This window comes from Camelina sativa, chromosome 18 (genome assembly GCF_030686135.1).
Source record: "Camelina sativa cultivar CO46 ecotype springtype chromosome 18, ASM3068613v1".
In the NCBI taxonomy this organism is placed as follows: domain Eukaryota; kingdom Viridiplantae; phylum Streptophyta; class Magnoliopsida; order Brassicales; family Brassicaceae; genus Camelina; species Camelina sativa.
Genome location: NC_141897.1, coordinates 11,827,884 through 11,846,399, shown reverse-complemented (window position 1 = coordinate 11,846,399; position 18,516 = coordinate 11,827,884). Strand labels below are relative to the sequence as shown.

The 18,516-nt window shown below is 35.2% G+C and overlaps 3 protein-coding genes across 7 annotated transcripts; 1 reads left to right on the top strand and 2 right to left on the bottom strand.

The window, feature by feature from the left end:
* Window positions 1–6,939: 6,939 nt before the first annotated feature.
* LOC104760840 (cyclin-C1-2) lies at window positions 6,940–8,821 on the top strand. The gene is made up of 9 exons (XM_010483813.3): window positions 6,940–7,099; window positions 7,196–7,302; window positions 7,413–7,452; window positions 7,543–7,587; window positions 7,684–7,799; window positions 7,903–8,017; window positions 8,125–8,175; window positions 8,333–8,480; window positions 8,612–8,821. Exons 1-9 carry the CDS (start codon window positions 7,068–7,070, stop codon window positions 8,714–8,716), a joined length of 759 nt encoding a protein of 252 aa, XP_010482115.1. The 5' UTR covers window positions 6,940–7,067; the 3' UTR covers window positions 8,717–8,821.
* A 164-nt stretch (window positions 8,822–8,985) lies between these two features.
* Window positions 8,986–14,037, bottom strand: LOC104760838 (disease resistance RPP8-like protein 3). Of its 5 annotated transcripts, none has more exons than XM_010483811.3 (5): window positions 12,953–14,037; window positions 12,375–12,543; window positions 11,192–12,092; window positions 10,949–11,095; window positions 8,986–10,862 (listed from the first exon to the last, which is right to left on the bottom strand). In XM_010483811.3, the coding sequence occupies exons 3-5, from the start codon at window positions 12,069–12,071 to the stop codon at window positions 9,145–9,147; spliced, it is 2,745 nt and encodes a 914-aa protein (XP_010482113.1). In that variant the 5' UTR covers window positions 12,072–12,092; window positions 12,375–12,543; window positions 12,953–14,037; the 3' UTR covers window positions 8,986–9,144. The 5 variants fall into 5 exon arrangements, with proteins under 5 accessions (XP_010482113.1, XP_087353582.1, XP_087353583.1 ...); XM_087497456.1 differs by lacking the exon at window positions 12,953–14,037 and having other exon boundaries at window positions 11,192–11,817; window positions 11,913–12,092; XM_087497457.1 differs by lacking the exons at window positions 12,375–12,543; window positions 12,953–14,037 and having other exon boundaries at window positions 8,986–9,971; window positions 10,042–10,862; window positions 11,192–11,817; window positions 11,913–12,151.
* Window positions 14,038–14,127: 90 nt separating this feature from the next.
* On the bottom strand, window positions 14,128–18,418 carry LOC104763236 (uncharacterized). Its single transcript, XM_087497458.1, has 5 exons — window positions 18,219–18,418; window positions 17,661–17,842; window positions 17,212–17,558; window positions 15,217–16,090; window positions 14,128–14,967 (listed from the first exon to the last, which is right to left on the bottom strand). The coding sequence occupies exons 3-5, from the start codon at window positions 17,287–17,289 to the stop codon at window positions 14,486–14,488; spliced, it is 1,434 nt and encodes a 477-aa protein (XP_087353584.1). The 5' UTR covers window positions 17,290–17,558; window positions 17,661–17,842; window positions 18,219–18,418; the 3' UTR covers window positions 14,128–14,485.
* Window positions 18,419–18,516: the final 98 nt, after the last annotated feature.

Below are 18,516 nucleotides of genomic sequence, written 5' to 3'. Positions count from 1 at the left end.
AAGGTCATATTGATGATGAGAAGAAAAAAAAAAAGATTTACAAAATTGGGCAAACTAGTTTAATTATAGAGATATGGTTTTATTTTATTTTTTACTAACAAAGACACAATTTTTTGTTTTGTTTTTTTATGAATAAAAATAAATTAGGATAATACTTTGGCAATTTTCATAAATACCACTAAGATAAGTTTTTTTTCCCAAAAATACCACATAATTGAACTAAAGTTTTAATACTAAAAACTAATTCCTAAATTCTAAATACTAAACCCTACCCCTAAAAACTATACCCTAAAACTAAATGTGTCAACCCAAACTTAAAAAAACTTCAATATTCTTAAAAATCATTTTTTTGTGTTTGTGTTAATTTTGGAAAAAAATATTTTGTGGTAGTTTTGGAAAAAAAACTAAAATGCGGTATTTTTTAGTGGTATTTAAAAAAATATAACTAATACTTAGAGTAGTTTTTTTCCCTTGCTTATTAATTTACTAGGTGCTTCCCACGCAACGCGTAGGTTGTGGTGTAGTTGGCACTTTCTTGTTTTTTTTGGTCTTTTTCGTTTTCTCTTTTGTATTATTTCGTTTTAATTAGGCATATACGGGCTTCGCAGTCACTTGTATTTGTACTATATCTTTATACCATTTCGTTTAGATGTGTACAATTGTGGTGTTTATTTGTTATGAATTATGAAGATGTTGTTTTTGCTTTCGAGGATCCAATCTTATCGTTGACTGATATTGTTCCCAATACATTTATTGTGTTTTAGATTTTCTAATTAACTGCTTATGTAAACTCTTCATAAGTTGATGTTACAATAATAAGTTATTTTAAAAAATAATTATCTTTCGTGTAAGTGATTATGTTTGTATGCCCATGTTTTGGTCTAATATCAATAAGATCGTTTATGTTTTTATTTAGTTGGCTTTGAAACCATTTTTGAGTTAAGCAAATAATAGGTCGAATTATGGTGTTAATAAGTAATATAAATTCTTATGTATATATATCGTATATATGTGACTATAAGCTTAGCTAACTAAAAAATTCTGTAATATTTAAATATAATCTTGAACATATATATATATATATATATATATTTTATTTGTGGGAGGAATGTATGAAATATTGGATAGAAGTTATTTTTGAGTTTCCTTCCAAATTTGAAGTGACATAATATTTTAGTTTTCTTATATGATTTTATGAACTTCAATGTAAAGGTTTTTCAAAGTAATAAGTACACTCACAGTGATTGAATTATAAAATTTGGAGAAATATGTATTTCAATTAATCATCTGCTCTTTTAAATATATTAAATAAGTATGTTGTTGTTCCTACAAATAGGACAACATATATTATAGTTTAACTATGGAGTTAAACAATAGAAATGGAACTTGTGATTACAAGACAAAATGCTTATATATATTATGTTACACATTGATCGTTTAAAAATGAATAGGAACATCTAATTCTCAAATAAAGTTGATTTTTTTTTGTTAAAACCAACATACGTGAATTTAAATTTAACTATGCAAATTTTAAAAAATAAATATGAATTGATTAGAAAGGCCTGAAATATAAAAGAATTTTTTTATTTTTATATAAATAAAATAAAAATTGAAAACAATGTTAAATATATATAATACTTTCTAAATTAAAATATAGAATCAAACTCTTACAACATATGTGAGATAATAATCTAAATTAGATAATAGAGATGAATCTTTTAAAATAAGAACAATGTAAAACATATATCATGTAGTCTCTAAAATTATAATTTAGCATTAAAAATTTACAATGATATTTTTTTTGTTTTTTACAACCCATACATCAAAAATAAGAAAAAAAAACGAAAAATGATTTGAGGTATTGTAGAAGAGAACGAGAGAATGTGAAAATGAGATAGTAAAAGAATGTCAATATGAGAGAATGAGAGATTGGGAGAATGATTATTTATATGATAAAAAACGATGGAAGTTATGGAGTTACAATAGTAATTTATTGTGTTTGAATAAAATTGAGTGGTGTAATATGATTAAATTAAAATGGGACTACCCTGCCCATTTAGACCCTGCCCATTTAAGCCCTGCCTGTTTTGGACCGTTTATACCCTACCCGTTTATACCCTGCCCGTTTAGACCATGTACCCGTTTAGATCCTGCCCATTTATCTGGCCCGTTTAGACCCGTTTAGATGGATTTTTTTTTGATTTTTTACTTAAGATTGCTTTTTTACTAGAGATTGTAATCAGAGAACAACAAAGGAAAACAGAAACGAAAACATTATATATCAAAGAAATGAAATACGAATTCATACTTGTATGATACAACAAAACAGAACAAAACCCACTAGTACCAAACAAACCAATTAGGATCATAATAAATCAAATTCTCATCTTAAAGCCTCAAATAATACAATTCCTAAAACCCTATGACACTACTACTTCTCACTGAATCTTACGAAGAGGAAGACGAAGCCAAAACAAAACAGAACAAGACCACACTAGAAGCAACATATTCAATGCATGATAGAATCTCCTGATCTTGAACATTCTTCTGAAGTAAATGTTGTTGTGCCAATGTCATAGTTGTTCTCTATGTTACCTGTTAAAGTTAATAGTTTTATGGAAAATAGTTTTATGTAAAAGTTAAAGTTCACTTATTAAGGAAAATAATATTATGTAAAAGTTAAGAGTTTAGTTACCTTCATAATCTGCAGAACCACGTAACCAATTACGGGTCCAGAGCAAAGCTTGAACGTTCTTTGGAAGCAAACGGTTTCTGTAAGGAGTTATGACCCGAGATCCAATACTAAAGGCTGATCCAGATGCTACCGTGGTGATGGGAATACTTAGTATTTCACAAGCCAAAGAGGCTAATTCCCCAAGTCGATGCTGGTTGTCCTTCCAAAAGGACAAAACATCCAATTTTGGAAAAGACTTTCTCTCCAATCTTGGCTCTTCTAAATAGATATCCAGATGTGTCTTTGTCTTGCCTACTCCAACTCCGATGCTTTTTTCAAGCTCAAAAAGATCCTACAGAAAAGAAGCAACACAAGCAACATAAACAACAAAAGCAACATAAGCAACATAAGCAACACAAGCAACATAAACAACAAAAACAACATTCTTACATTGTCATAATCATCATCAAGTGGAGATTCATTGACCCAATCATGCGGATTTGGAGTTACAGAAATACTTGAAGAACAAGTCCTAGACTTAGCCTTATAATCTTCATAGAGCATCTCCAAATTGTCTTTAAGATTTTTGATTTTCGATGCAGAAGTAGTTGGATCAACTCTTTCATAAGCTACTTCAAGCATTTGCAGTTTCATTCTTGGGTCTAAAACAGCTCCCATTGCCAAAATAAGACTATAATCCTCCCAATACTTGGTAAACATAATCTGCATATCGTGAGCCAGTTTTGCCACATCTTCATCATCACAAGATGCAAATTTCCTCAGCAACAGTTCAATTCTCCACACTTGTGTAAAATAGACATTAGAAGTAGGATACTTAGAACCTGAAAAATGTGCCGTGATATCACTAAACGGCTTCAACAACTCACAAATTTTCTCTCCACGATTCCATTCATCATCAGAAGGCAAAGTCTTGTAGTTGCTGTCAAACCACTTCAAGCTGACAAATGCTTCCTTAAACTTCAAAGCTCTTACAAGCATCTCATATGTGGAGTTCCATCTGGTAGGAACATCTTGTGATAACCCTGCTCCACTCTTAATCTTTACTCTCTCAACACATGCAGCAAAAGCGTCTCTCCTCTTTGAAGATGCTTTAACATATATCACACTCTCTCTGATGTTGTGCAGAACATCTTTTGCTAGATCTAAACCTTTCTTCACTATCAGATTAAGAATATGGGCACAACATCTAACATGCATAAATTTCCCATCACATAATAAACCACTACCACTAATCATTTGAAGTTGACCCTTGAGAATGTTCAGCATACTATTGTTGTTTGTTGCATTATCTAAGGTAATAGAAAATACATTTTTCTCCAATCCCCATTCTTTCAAACATTCCAGAATCTTGTTAGAGATTTCTTCACCAATGTGAGGAGATTTAAGTTCACAGAATTGCAAAATCTTGCTATTCAAGTGCCAATTTTCATCAATGTAGTGGGCTGTCAAACAAATAGAACTCATAACTGTACCTCGAGCTGTCCATAAGTCTGAAGTGAAACAGACACGCGCACGCTGGTTTGCAAGTACTTCTTTCAGCTTGACCTTTTCCATCTCATACTTCCTATACACATCCGCTGCAGCAGTCTGTCTACAAATTGGTTGACACTCGGGATTGAGATACTTGTCTCTTGCTCTAACTTTCTCATACTCAGGATAGCGAAATGGCAAATCATGGTAAATTATGATCTCACTTGTCATCTCACGGTTAATCTGATGATCATATGGAGGCCTATCTTCATTCTTTGGTTTCTTTGGACACTTCTCCAAATGACGAATCAAGCTCTTAGTCCCATGTGTTTTAGTATTGATAACCAACTTGGTTCCACAGTGGATGCATTTGCCTCTTTCTTTGCCATCATCTTCAACCCCAACTGACACTATATCTTTCCACACCTTTGAAGTTAACTTTCTCTTCCGTGGAACATTTTGAGTTGCTTGAGTTGCTTGAGTTGTTGATTGAGTTTCACTTTGATCTGTTCTGTGGAGCATTTTTGTCTCTTCCTCCTCATTCCCATCAATTTCTACATCTATATCACAATCTTCTTCATTCATATCCATATAATCACTTTGAGCATTAAGCCTTGCTATCAAATGTTCAGTTTCTAAGTCCATTCTGCAAAATTAATAAAACAGATTTGTAAGTGTTTATGAGTCAACAAACAGTGAAGAAAGAACTGAGACAATAAATTGAGAACAGAGAACTAGTGGGTCGAGAACAAAGAACTAAGACAATAAATCGACTTTGAATTTGACCAGACTTGAATAAGAGAGCCCTAGACTTGACCAGACTTGAATAAGAGAACCCTAGACTTGACCAGACTTGAATAAGAGAGTCCCTAGACTCATAAACAATTTCTGAAGAGAATCTTTGATCACTTCTGAGCTTTGAAAAAACCTGAATCTTCACTTCAACATATGCCATTAAACATAATCCAAATCGACCATTAAACACAAACGTAATCTCCTCATCAAACAACTTAACACTTCAACATATTAAGAGAATTCACATTCGAGCACTCAAAGAAGTACCATTCATAATCAGATTTGTCACTCTCAGAGTCCAAGAACTTTTCAACAGCGCTCCTTCTTGGCAAGAGGTCTAAACTCTTTGTGCTACTCTTTTCAACACTGTTTGCTCCTGTACAAATCAAACAGCAAAATTAACACAAAATAAAAATCACTAAACAACTCTTAATTACTCAAAACTGAATCCAAAATCACAAAGATATGGTAACACTAACTAAGTATAAGAAGAGGTTCATCTAAAATTAAGCACTAGTACTACTCGCAGTCGCGGAAACAACAACACCAAAGCCAATTTTGATAGCCCTTTTCTTCAAACCAAGCTTAACCCTTGAAGGGTTTGGATTGTTACTCCTTAATCTCTCAAACCCATGAAACTAAGGGACGAAAAATTCGAGCTTGTTTGGTGATTTTAACAAAGTATCCATCGAATTCCCCCAAAATCGAAATTAAGAAAAACCAAACTTACCCTGTTACCCAGAAGCAGTGAGGAATGAAAGAGACAATTATCTTCGTGATTCGAGCTTTAGGCCTTTAGCTTTAGCCCCGAGCGTGATCAGAGATAGAGACGGTGATTGGAGATAGAGACGGCGAGGTCATTGTTTTTGACAAGGTCAGCTCAAACCATCGACATCGCGTTTTTCAGAAACAACAAAAACTCAGAAAAAAAAAAATTTAACGGGCTACCCATTAATTTTTTATCAGACCCGTGAAGCCCGTGAGTTTAAATGGGCTTACCCGTTTATTTGATAGTGTTAATAAACGGGTACGGACCTAAATTTTTATAATTGTACCCGTTTAGGCCCGCGGGCTCTGAGCCCGTTTTAACATCACTAAAATTAATGCATAATTTATTTTATTTTCAGTTATAATTTTATTTTAATGTGTGAGTTAAATGTATTGTGTTTATTGGTTGTTAAATATTGTTTAAAGCAATTAGAAATCAAATATAAAATAAAAAAATTAGAAAACATTAGGCCATCATTAATGGGATAACACCAAGGGTGTTCTAAGCCCAAAAAAATTATAAAAATAATGAATAGTGGCTTAGAACACTTTTTTTAGTTCTTAATGTAGAACTGATTTAAGCCCAGTTCTTATTTGACGTGGCTTCATGTGATTGGACGAGATTTTTTGGAAAAAAAAAATATTTCATTTATATAAGTAAGCAATTTAAATGTTAATTTATAAGTTTTTATAATTGTAATATGTTTAAGAATATTATATTAATTTATAAGTATACAATTGTTTTTATATAAGTAAGCAATTTAAATGTTATTTTATAAGTTTTTATAATTGTAATATATTTAAGAATATTATATTAATTTATAAGTATACAATTGCTTTTATATAAGTAAGCAATTTAAATGTTATTTTATAAGTTTTTATAATTTGTAAAATGTTTATGAATATTATATTAATTTATAAGTATACAATTGCTTTTATATAAATAAGCAATTTAAATGTTATTTTATAAGTTTTTATAATTTGTAAAATGTTTATGAATATTATATTAATTTATAAGTATACAATTGCTTTTATATAAGTAAGCAATTTAAATGTTATTTTATAAGTTTTTATAATTTGTAAAATGTTTATGAATATTATTTCACTATATCTTTATTCGAATAAAAATACCATAATTAGTTCTCCCATTTTTTTTACCTATAATCTTAACAACTGATGTAACATTATTTTCACTATATATTTAATCTAAGAACAGAAAAAAAAGTTCTCCCGTTAATGATGACCTTATATCATTATACCCCATGCTCTCTCATTATCCACCATAAAAATAAAAATAAAAACTTTGTATTTTTAAAGTTGAAGGATCGAAGAAGCAGCTATGGCTTCCAATTTCTGGACTTCGACGCATTAGTAAGTTTTCAGTCTTAATATCACAGATCGTTGTTTTGATTCGATTTTAATATGTTCCTGATTTGATTCGTGTTCTGGGTTTTTTGATTCCTACAGCAAAGAGTTAAAGGACCCAGAAGAGATTAATGTTGTTCATCCCATTGATGCTCTGAGAGGAATCTCTGTTGAAGATTTCAGACTCATCAAGCTTCATATGTCTAATTGTATGTTATTTTCCTGATTTTAATCATCTCCATGTGTTGTAATTTTGTGGCTATGTTTCCATGGATCATCAATTAAACATTCAAGGGTCTTTCTTGTTGTTCGTTTTCAGATATATCGAAATTGGCACAACACATTAAGATTAGGCAAAGGTGAAGTCTTTCGTTGTTAGTGGTAATGATATATGAAATGTGCAACGACCCTTTTGAACAATGCTGACTGATTTAGCACTTATGATTCAGAGTTATTGCAACTGCAGTAACTTATATGCGTCGTGTCTACACAAGGTATGTATGTATGGCTTTGTTCTACTTTTCTGATGATTTGATGATGACTTGAGGTTTGATCATTATTGATTTGATTGTGTACTGTTTTGTTGACAGAAAGAGTTTGACGGAGTATGAGCCTCGGCTTGTCGCACCGACCTGCTTGTATTTGGCTTGCAAAGCAGAAGAGAGTGTGGTGCACGCCAAGATTCTTGTCTTCTACATTAAAAAAAGTGTGTAATTTTCTGCTTCAAGCTTGTTTGGTTAGAAAAAATTTGTTTGAGCTTTCATTTTAGTTTCTCATGAGATTGGATGTTTCACTCTCTCTCTCGCTAGATGCTGATGAAAAGTTTAGATATGAGATTAAAGATATTCTTGAAATGGAGATGAAGATCTTGGAAGCATTGAACTTCTATCTTGTTGTATTCCACCCGTACCGATCTCTTCCTGAGTAAAGTCTTTTGCGTATCTTTGCTTTGTATCTTTTTATGTGTCGACATCAAAATATATTTTTGCAATGCATTTCCTTTTGATTATTCCTTCTTGCTTTACTTACAGGTTCTTGCAGGATTCTGGAATCAATGACACAAGTATGACCCATTTAACTTGGTATGTATAGAAAACTTTTGTCCTTTATTAAGCTTAGGGATGAAGTTTTGTTGAAATCAATAAGTCAGTTGTATATAAGTTACTAACATGTTTTGATTTGCAAGCAAAAAAAGTAAATGCTCTCTTGACTGCTTTTAGTTTTCTTTGGAAACTATAGGGGTCTTGTCAACGACACTTACAGAATGGACCTCATCCTTACACATCCGCCTTTTCTCATCACACTCGCTTGCATTTACATTGCTTCTGTACACAAAGAGAAAGACATAAGGACATGGTTTGAAGAGCTTTCCGTCGACATGAACATCGTAAGTCTTATGTTTACACCCTTACGTTTATAAACATTTTTATTGTCCTTTTAATTCTCTGACAAAATGTTGTGACTAGAAGGCATGGTCTGTTTTAATTATTCATCGGTATGTTGTGAACATGTTGGCAGGTGAAGAATATTGCAATGGAGATATTAGATTTCTATGAAAACCACAGACAGTTCACGGAAGAGAGAGTTCTCGCCGCCTTCAACAAACTCGCTATAAACCCGTAAAGTTTAGACAAGGAATCTTTCTCCACTTGTCTCTGTTTTTTGTTCCCCTGAGAAAATATAATGTTTGCCAGACGTTTTGGAAATGAGATGATTCCGTTTATTGTACATCAGTTTTGCTCATCTTGGCTCAACCATGTCTTGCCTATGCGTATACACACACAGTAGAAAAGGTGGCTAACGCTGTAAAAATATAACTCAGCCTATAATTGTTTAAGAATTATCTTTGAAAAATGTTCGAGGGTATTTTTTCAAAACCCAACCTACTGTAATGATGCAAATAAAGCTTTCAAAAGCTAACCGTGAAAATCACGAACAATGTATAACAATTGAGACCTGTCCACACGACTTTCACACGAATCCAAATAAGATGCAAAGCCAACAAAGTGAACATTAAACCATTTATTTCTACCTGCTAGTGGTTATTCTCATTATACGTCGCCACAGTTGATAAATTGAACACTAGGAACGTGCTGGACTTTGTGGTAATCTTCTCCACCTGGTATCAGTTTCTTCTTCCACTCCCTCTTCATTCCTTCAACCGTCAGTTCCTTTAACGAAGTTATGTACTTGAGTCCATCAGGAAGTGCCTGCAACTTTTTGCAATCATGCATAGTCAAAGTACGAAGACATGGCATGGAGAATTCTTCTACTGTCCACACTTCCAACTCCTCTTCTTCCGATATATCTAGAGCACATAACTGAGGGAAACCACCTTTTGAGCACACCATTTTCCTCCCAACGAAAGCCTGATGTCTTAATTCAACCGACTTCAAACGAAGCAACTTTTCTAGAATCGGCATTGGATCCTCCTCCATGCGGCAATCATGTAGATATATGTGTTCAAGGTGGGGAGGGAATCGATGTTGATCAGGAATCTTTGACATATGTACATGCAATCCTAACTCCTTTAGATGAAAAAAATCTAGAACGAACTCTCCCACTTGATGAATAAAGTCCACACTGGCATTGGGCGAAGTAAGGAAATCAAGCGTCTCGAGGCTTCGCAATTTAAGGAGAGATGACGATAGATTTTCGAAAGTACAGTTTTTGCTCAAAGTTACAGCGAGAGACCTGAGCTTGGTCATACGGAGGAGGTCTGTCACGCTACTATGTTGTGTTGGGAAAGATGACAAGTGCTCCAGGTTTACTAGATCACCTAGTTCCAACTCGGTTTTATCATGCAAAAGCACAGGTAGGGAAAGGTACCTTAACTCTAGCATCTCTTTAAAAACATTTGGTATATGAACCGGTACCCCTGCATAAACACCTAAGTTCAAGTAGAGAAGAAGCTTTAAATTACGCATAGTAGAAGGTAAATGAGATACCCCAGCTTCATATAAGCTCAAGAACCTCAAGTGGATGAGCCCTCCAATGCTAGAAGGTAACTTCCCTCCTTCAAACTTTACCCAAGAAAGATCCAACACCCTGAGCAATGGTAAACTCTGGAAGCCCGGGGCTGACTGTTTCCAATCTTCCTCGAGTCCCAAAAGTAAAAGCGATCTGACTTTTCTATTGATTTTGTGTCCCAGTATATGAAGGGCGTTACCACTATGTACGGTCAGCCTGCGAGATTTACTAGGAGACTGAGCATTAATGGTAGAGGTGGAAGTAGAGACTTTGACAATTAGTAGGAAGTTCTCTTCTTTGGCTTTAGATAAACATACTTCTCTCATCATGTCATGCATTTGACAAGTTTCAAATCTCCACCTCAAGTAGTTTGTGTCAGCTATAAGCAAATTTCTCCTTAGTAGCTCTTTTAGGTAGTCTTCTCCACTATCTCGAATGGTTGATCCATCGAAAAAGGATGTTAATATTCCTTCTGCAGCCCAGTAATTAAACAACAACCACATACGTATCTTGTAATCTTCAGGAAAATGGGCTAGGTAAAGGAAGCAATGCTTTAAACGTGTTGGCAAATCTTCATAACTCAAAGATAATATTCGGTAAACCGAACTGAGACTGTTGTCACCTAAGCACGATTTTCCTACGATTTGAGCTCCGATATTGTCATAAACTCTTTTCCACTCACGAGCTGTATGTTTATTAGCTAACAAGCCTCCCAAAACTTTAACAGCTAATGGTAGTCCCCCACAATATGTGACCATTTCCTTTCCCATAGCTTCCATTTCTTCATCAAGCCTTAATTCTACACAACATCAAACATTTCAAGATGTGAGCTGCAAAAATATATTTACTAGATTCTTGATCTTAATTTGATATTTGAAAGTGTACCAGTTTCATCTTTCGTAGAGAATACTATCCTCTCACAGAGCTTCCAACTTTCTTTGGGATTAAGGGTTCTTACTTTAAAAGCTAAACATGTTGGATCAACATGTAACCCAACACCTTCATTCCGAGAAGTAAGTAGCATCTTCCAACCTGCAAAATATTTTGTGTGCTCATCATGTTAGGGAATAAATTAAAGACATTTCTTCTATAAATTTCTTTTAACAATCACACAAGATCATCGCTCACCTCTTTTATGAGGAAACACAGCTTTTACTCGATCCCAGTCTTCTTCTTTCCATACATCATCAAGGACAACCAAATATCTAGTTGTCTCCAACAATTGAAAGAGTTTACCCTGGATTGTATATTCGTCCATCTGTAAAATATCACCATCGTGTGGCCGAAGTTCTTGAAAGATCCTCTGCCAGACATGCTTCTGCGTAAACTGTTGTGAAACGCAGACCCATGCAAATCCATCAAAATGACGTCGGACAAAGTCATGATGAAAGACTTGTCTGGCCAGAGTGGTTTTACCAATACCGCCCATCCCAGATACAGAAACCACTTGAACCTTATCATTGTCCACCAAATGACCAACCAATTCTTCAACGCTCTGCTCCACCCCGACAAGATCGCTTTCAGAACTGTTAGGAAACGTTTGCCGGATCTCCCTCTGCTCCCTTTGTCTGTCCTGAAAAGACAGCGAACGACCACCATGATCAATGATTTGTTGGATCCCAAAACTCTGCATTTCCCCAATCACCTCAGAGATCCTCTTAGTGATGCCTTTGATATCTGAAGCAACTTTGTGGCGATCCATCAAGAAGCAAACAAGTCTTCTCGCTTGCTTCTTGATCCCTTTTTCCTTTCCTCTAAGTTTGTTCAGAAGAAAGGATTCAATTATATCCTCAGCATCATAAACCATGTCTGTGACATCTTCTAAGAAGTTTCTCACCCTTTCACTTACATGTTTCTTGGCATCTGCATCTTTCAACAACGATTGTAACCTTCTCAGCTGCAGCTTTAGTCCATCAACTTGCTCATCAATTCCCTGCAATCGCTCAGATTCTCGACTCAGGAGATCCCAAAGCTTCTCAACTCCAAACGACACAACTCCTCCAGCCATAAAATACTCCCTCACAATCACCTACCACAAAACCAGCAAGAACGCCAATGGTACAAATTCTCAGAAAAAGAAAATGATCTAAATTCTCAGAAAGCGATCAATTTTGTCAAAAACAAGTTGACTCCAAGTCAACCTTGTCCAGCCTACCAATCTATTGGCTGAGAGTTTTCCACAGTAATATATCTTATGATTAACGGTCCCATATGATTAATAAATTGATCAAATAAGATCTATATATATATTATAGGGCAGAATATTAAATTAGATGCTGCACATGAAGAACTAGTATCACAACTTATCTACCAAATTGAAGAAGCTGCTGCATGATTTTCATGAATGTTAAGCTTCTTCGTGAGCTTTAGAAAGGAAAGAGGACTGTTTCTGGTATTTTTTTTCATGTTCTTCAAGCGATGACTCAGTCGTATCATTGGCCTATTGGATTCTCCAGCTCATTCACACTGATGCTTGAACTCTGCAAACATATCACATATGACATATATAGGTTGTTAACTTCAGAGGCAAAAATTTCAAGAGGGGCTACACAAAACATTACACTGCTGAAACTATTAAGAGGATTGTAATCATAACTCATAGCTGAAACAGTAAAACCTAGCGCTTGTAAAAGAAAATGTAACTTGTACCGAGCATATTTATTCACTGTATTAAATTTATCATTCCAGAGTAAAAGAAACACCCATACACCTTACTCATTCTACGTCCTCTATATTGCTTGAATATCCTGGGATAACAAAACCACGACAACTGTCCAATATTTGTAAGCAGAGCAAAACGGCAACAGATTGATCGGTCAATAAGCAATATTTCATCATAGTACATGACTACATGACCGGACACACAAATCCAAAGGGATTATAGCTTACCGTTTCAGCCGGAAGAGATAGCCTTTGAGAGATGAAAGAGCAACATGCTTATCAAAACAAAAGACTACCGCGTCACCAGTGTATCTTTGACTCAACAACTTTGGATGCAGTGATATCTAACCCACTCATATCATCATCAGTAGGGGTTCTTGGCAACAGTGCAAATACAAGAAAGAATGGTAACTTAATCGCTTTTCAGCATCAAGACCCACTCAAATGCTTTGTATGGTTGCATCATCACTCCATCAATCAACTTGCTCTGTCTTCAAAGGGAATTCTCATCAAGAAAAAAAGAACTAAACCCTTAAGCTAACACACTTCATGTGAAGTAATTTCCCTAAAGTCTCTACTAGGCATTTTATCGAGACCTTCACTGCATTGATCAGCGGAGTAAACAACACCAAAAATTTTCTCTCCCATTTTAGTACTAATACCAATCTATCTTTCACCAAATATGCTTCTGTGTGAGAAATTGAATTTCGATCATTGTACTAAGACATGGAAACAAATTGAAGTTGGTAAAATTATATCCATAAACAGGAAGTTAACCTGCTTACAAGGTTTTGAATAAAAGAGATATCTACGTGACCAAAACTAAAAATAAGAAGTTTTTTAATATCGTGAGACCGAAAAAGCACGTGCCACCACTAAGGGAACGTAGCAACTATATTGCATTAATGAGAGAGAGATTTAGGATTGAAAGAAATACTAAAATTTTACACATTACACTGTTGGGCATGGAGCTAATAAGAAAGGTTATATAATACCAAAAATCTTCAAGCTTTCGTTAGAATCGAAGAGAAGATATTCTTGGTTTTCTCAAGAATACTCGTGTACCAAATCCTGATAAACCAACGATCGCTAGGATTGAGAAACAAAGGGTTCAGTTACTTAATACCCAGAACGATTCAAAAAGAGTCTGGAATTTTTCATTCCTAGTGATCATTGCTTTAGTCAGGATTTGGTACAATAGTATTCCTGAGAAAACCAAGTCTATCTTCCAACTCAACGATTCTGATGAAAGCATAAAGATCTCTGACACTAACCTTCTTCCGTCATCACTCTGATAACACGTTTCCATGCCCAGTAACACACACAGAACCCTACTCTTTTTTTTCTTTTTTCTCTGTAATATACAAACTTAATGTTGGTGTGATGTAAGCAGAGAATCAAAATTGCGTGCAGAACCAAAGGCCACACATATCCTTGTCCATATAACACAACATGTCAAACAGCGAGTCAACAACAAAATTACCCTCTCTATGGATTTACTCTACTTACATCTTCATTCATTCTTTTTTCCCCACCCATGCAGAGCTTTGTGGGTGTTCATATTTTATGGGCATATAACATATTTAATCCCTGCTCATACACTTTGGGGAGCTATGGAGTGCTGTGTTGCTCTTCTTTAAAGAGCCATCATAGATGCTGATGCTAACATAGCAAACACTGCTGCAAAGTGGCGTGGCGTTGTGTGAGGGATACTTCTCCTCATGGGTTGTGGCGTAGGAGCATCCGAGAATATAGTCACAGCTAAAATGGAATAACATAAGGTAGAGCTACAATATCCGCAGATTCTATTCTGAAAGCTTGGTTCCAGACCTGCAAGGATTCCCCAGAATCTGTTCTCGCCTTTTTTAACTTGACACCCGACTGACCAAGTAGCCATTCTTGGTCATCTTCAACCTCCGGCAACGGCTCCCTTGTTGGTACATTGAGTATCTGATTGAGATACTTTAGGTCAGGATGAGGCGGCTTTATGGATGCTTCACCATTTTCCTTGACTTTCACTTTCATTGTTGCAGCCAAAGGGCTTGGTGGACAGACCTTTTGTTTTTCTCCAGATACAGCAAAACCGTTAATCCTAACTTCTTTGACTTGTGGCTTGCAAGTCGTTTCTTGCACCTTAGATGCAGGCATTGGAGGAGTTCGGGGTGCACCTAATGTTCTTCCATTTTCCACAGATGGTGAAGAAGTTGAGTGCCTCTGTAACTTGTGTGGCATGGTTCCATTTTCTGCACAAAAATTAAAGACTAATGTTAGAAAAACAAATAGTGAAGAACACTGTCAACGTTTCATTAGTCCAAATAACTACTACAATACCCAGAGACTAAGAAATTGAATTATCTTTTTAAGGTAAGAAAACATACCATGATTGGATAAAACTATAAGGTGCTTTAAAGTACTATTATCATACTATGGTTAATATGGCAACTACACTCCTCATTCACCAGACAGAGAATCGGATCAGGGAATAAACTCACCATACAAGAATCCATTTGTCTCATGATCCTTCCGCTTGCCAAGATTTCCCTCAGTAATAACGTTCTTGACGCTTGCCCGTGAAAGGTCAGGCGGTTTGCTATTTCTTATGTCCAGATAGTCCTTTTCCCTCTCCTCTAATCTGGGCCCTTCTATCAATTTTGGTTTCTCCTGGCGAGTTTTATTTATTGACTCTATGTTTTCCTCTTTCTTCTCTTTAATTCTGTCTTTATCTTTTGCTTCATTCTTCTTTTCCCCTTCTTGATCCCTTGGTTTATCACCCTTGGTCACACTTTGCTTGCGGTGACTCTTCTCCGCTGATTCTGTTTGCCTGGCCTGGTCTCTGTTCTCCATCGGTTTACTCATAACCTCAGTTCTTTTCTGATCTGCACCTAAGTATACTCGAGAAGTAGCATTTTTAGAACTTTTTGCCGCTGCAAAATTCTTCGGGGTATTGATTCTCTTATCTTCATCCACCCTATGGGTTATTTCCTCAACTGGGCCATTCTCAAATGCTCTTCCAGTTAATCCTAAATTTTTTGGGTTGGGATAATCAATCTTTGGTGCACTCTGACTTCCTGTTGCTTCTTCGTCATATCTGATCCTTCTTGCCAGGTCCTGTACATACTTTGACTCTCCATTGATATTATTCTGCACGGCATTTGTTACAAGTTTCTCTCTGTGCCCGGTGTTTGTCAGAACCTCTGCTTTCTTCTCCTCCAACGGTTTGCTTTTTTCTTTATCTTTCCGATCTTTATGTTTGACTTTCTTCTCCTTTCTTTCCTTCTGTTTGTCTTTGCTTCTATCTTTACTCCTTTTCTCTTTACCCTCTTTCTTTTCTTTATCCTTCTTGTGCTTCTTTTCCTTGTACTTGTCCTGAAATTCACATCCCATGAAGAAACATATAAGGCAGCAGCATATAGTTCCACTTCCACCTATAACAGTAACAGACTGTACTCTATACGTGGCAAAAGCATAAAAGACAGAATACAAAAGCATTTCAGCATAAAACTGTCATTTTCCAGAGGAGAATTACACTTGAAAGAAAAACGAAAGCTTCCAAATCCCTCAGCTATTAACAGACCAGATTATATACGGCTGCGGGCCAAAAATAGTGAAAAGGATGGATATGCATTGTTTTTCTTTTTCTTTATCCTCTAGTAGGTAAATAGTCTGATCTATCTGCCGTAAACTACTACCAGTAAATTCAAGCTCCATAACTAACTCCTAAACTCCTCAATATTCTTTCTGAGTACCATTTACTGCAGTGTCTTAATTATGGCTATTCAATCACCTACATCAATGCAAGGCACCCTCACTACTTCCCGATCCTTAAATAGTCTAATCTAATACCGGTTGTGAAAAGAGATACTAATATGGTCCTCAGGTCAAATAAGCAAACCCTTGAGAAAATAATAAATGAGATAAATATTTCGAACATCTAACACAACGAACTACATGAACAGCCCTTCACTTGGAAGCTTACAATTCCCCATTTAAATTCAATCAAAGATCCATCACCCTTAATGTGTTCTATATATAGTAGGAGACAAAGGAACATTCTCGTAAATCTGGAAAAGAAAGGTACAATTCTATAGATGACACGAGATGCATCTCTGATGATTTCTCTCACATATAAGTACCAATCGATCAGCATCAGCGATACTCTCATAAGAGATAGTCAAATCCTTCCTATCGATCGCAGTTTACATGAGAATACTCAAGGTTTAATCACCAAGCAATGAGGTTACCATAATAGCAAAAGACTAATTCTCCAGAGTCTAAGAATCACCTAATCAAATGGTTTACTAAGTATGTCTATAAGTCCTAAAAAACAACACAAAACATTCCACAATACAATGAATTCCACAAAACCCATTAGACTCCAGTCTCATGTAATCCTTGAGTTTCCTCTAAAAATTGGTTTCTAATTTCTAAAAATAACCAGAATGACAGTGATTCAAAGTAGAGTAAGTCTTAAGAGTTGACATATTAACCTTTACAAGAGGTTCTGCTTCGTCAGTTCTAATCTTCTTCTCATATCCTGGTGGAGGAAATGGGAAGCAGCGAGACATGGCACTTGTCCGTGGGAACTGTAAAGTAGTATACTTTAACCACTCTCCTACTTTTTAGCTCATTTATCCCAACACTTGACCAGATCAGAATCTATGATCCTGTACACCATTCCAGCTCAAAATTCACTTTCCGACCCGCAGTAATCAAATTCCATGTCCACAATTTCGAAATCACTTATAACTTAGCAAAATAACACTTCCGAAACCCTCTGATATGGGTCAAACTTGAATTGAATTTAAGAGTGGTACCCTCAAGATTATAACTTAGCCTGCCACAAAACCACATAACCAGAAATCAAGATCAGAAACACTTTACACAACTCCACATTAACAAACTTTTGGAATTATGAGCATCTAAAAAAAAAAAGCACCTTTAAGTTCAATTAATCAAAATCTCAACTCCGTGGCAAAGCTCGAATTGAATGTGAAGAAACCCAATTGGGCAAATAATACTAACTCCCGCATCAACAGCTCCAAATTCAATTCTCACACTCCAAGAATTGAGCTTTTCACTGATTAGGGTTGATTCCGAAAAGACGATCCAATCAAAACCCTAAAATAAATCAAATTGAACAAAAACAAAACAAAAATGTCAAGTGAAATCACAAAACTTATGCCAAAGGAACGTAAAGTCGAAGCTATGTACTAATCCTCTCCATGTGGGTTTGAAGTTAAAGAAAACCAAAAAAATTATCAGAAAACCCCAAAAATCAAAGCTTTTTAGTAATCTCTGCCCCGATCCAATTTCAAAACTCAAAAATCCAAACTTTTATCAGTAAAACAAAAACAAAAGATGTTGCTTCAGTTTCATATAAAAAAAGGTGCGATTTCGAAAAGATCTCAAGAGTGAGAAAAATATCAAATCTCTCATCTCTCTCTCTCTTCTCAATCTACATGTGTTGGCATAAGAAGTGTGTATATATATATACCTTCTCTTTCTGTGTAATAATATATCTGTAAATGTTCTTCTATGAAAGGTTTTATTTTTGAAAAAAAAAAAAAATTGAAACTTTTACGGGTTAAGTTTTGATGGGTTGGCTCTCTTTGATGTGGGAAGAAGAAAACTCTCTCTCTCTCTCTTCTTTGTGTGTTTCTCTCTCAAAACCCCAGCCAAGGAAAGAGAAACTTTGGCCAGAGAATGGTAAATTTGTATTTATAGACCAAGAGAAAGAAGATGGATACGTGTCATTCGTATACTTTATTTCTTCACATTCTCTTTACGTAAAT

What these genes read in the sequence shown, in the direction of transcription:
- LOC104760840 (XM_010483813.3), top strand. Translation starts at nt 7,068, where the DNA reads ATGGCTTCCAATTTCTGGACTTCGACGCATTA. An exon ending in TTCTGGACTTCGACGCATTA is followed by an intron (nt 7,100 to 7,195) that starts GTAAGTTTTCAG and finishes TGATTCCTACAG; the next exon opens with CAAAGAGTTAAAGGACCCAG. An exon ending in TGTCTTCTACATTAAAAAAA is followed by an intron (nt 7,800 to 7,902) that starts GTGTGTAATTTT and finishes CTCTCTCGCTAG; the next exon opens with ATGCTGATGAAAAGTTTAGA.
- LOC104760838 (XM_010483811.3), bottom strand. Translation starts at nt 12,071, where the DNA reads ATGGCTGGAGGAGTTGTGTCGTTTGGAGTTGAGAAGCTTTGGGATCTC. An exon ending in TGTGTTTCCTCATAAAAGAG is followed by an intron (nt 11,096 to 11,191) that starts GTGAGCGATGAT and finishes AATATTTTGCAG; the next exon opens with GTTGGAAGATGCTACTTACT. An exon ending in CTCTACGAAAGATGAAACTG is followed by an intron (nt 10,863 to 10,948) that starts GTACACTTTCAA and finishes GATGTTGTGTAG; the next exon opens with AATTAAGGCTTGATGAAGAA.
- LOC104763236 (XM_087497458.1), bottom strand. Translation starts at nt 17,289, where the DNA reads ATGTCTCGCTGCTTCCCATTTCCTCCACCAGGATATGAGAAGAAGATT. An exon ending in AAGCAGAACCTCTTGTAAAG is followed by an intron (nt 16,091 to 17,211) that starts GTTAATATGTCA and finishes TGTGAATTTCAG; the next exon opens with GACAAGTACAAGGAAAAGAA. An exon ending in GACAAATGGATTCTTGTATG is followed by an intron (nt 14,968 to 15,216) that starts GTGAGTTTATTC and finishes ATTTTTGTGCAG; the next exon opens with AAAATGGAACCATGCCACAC.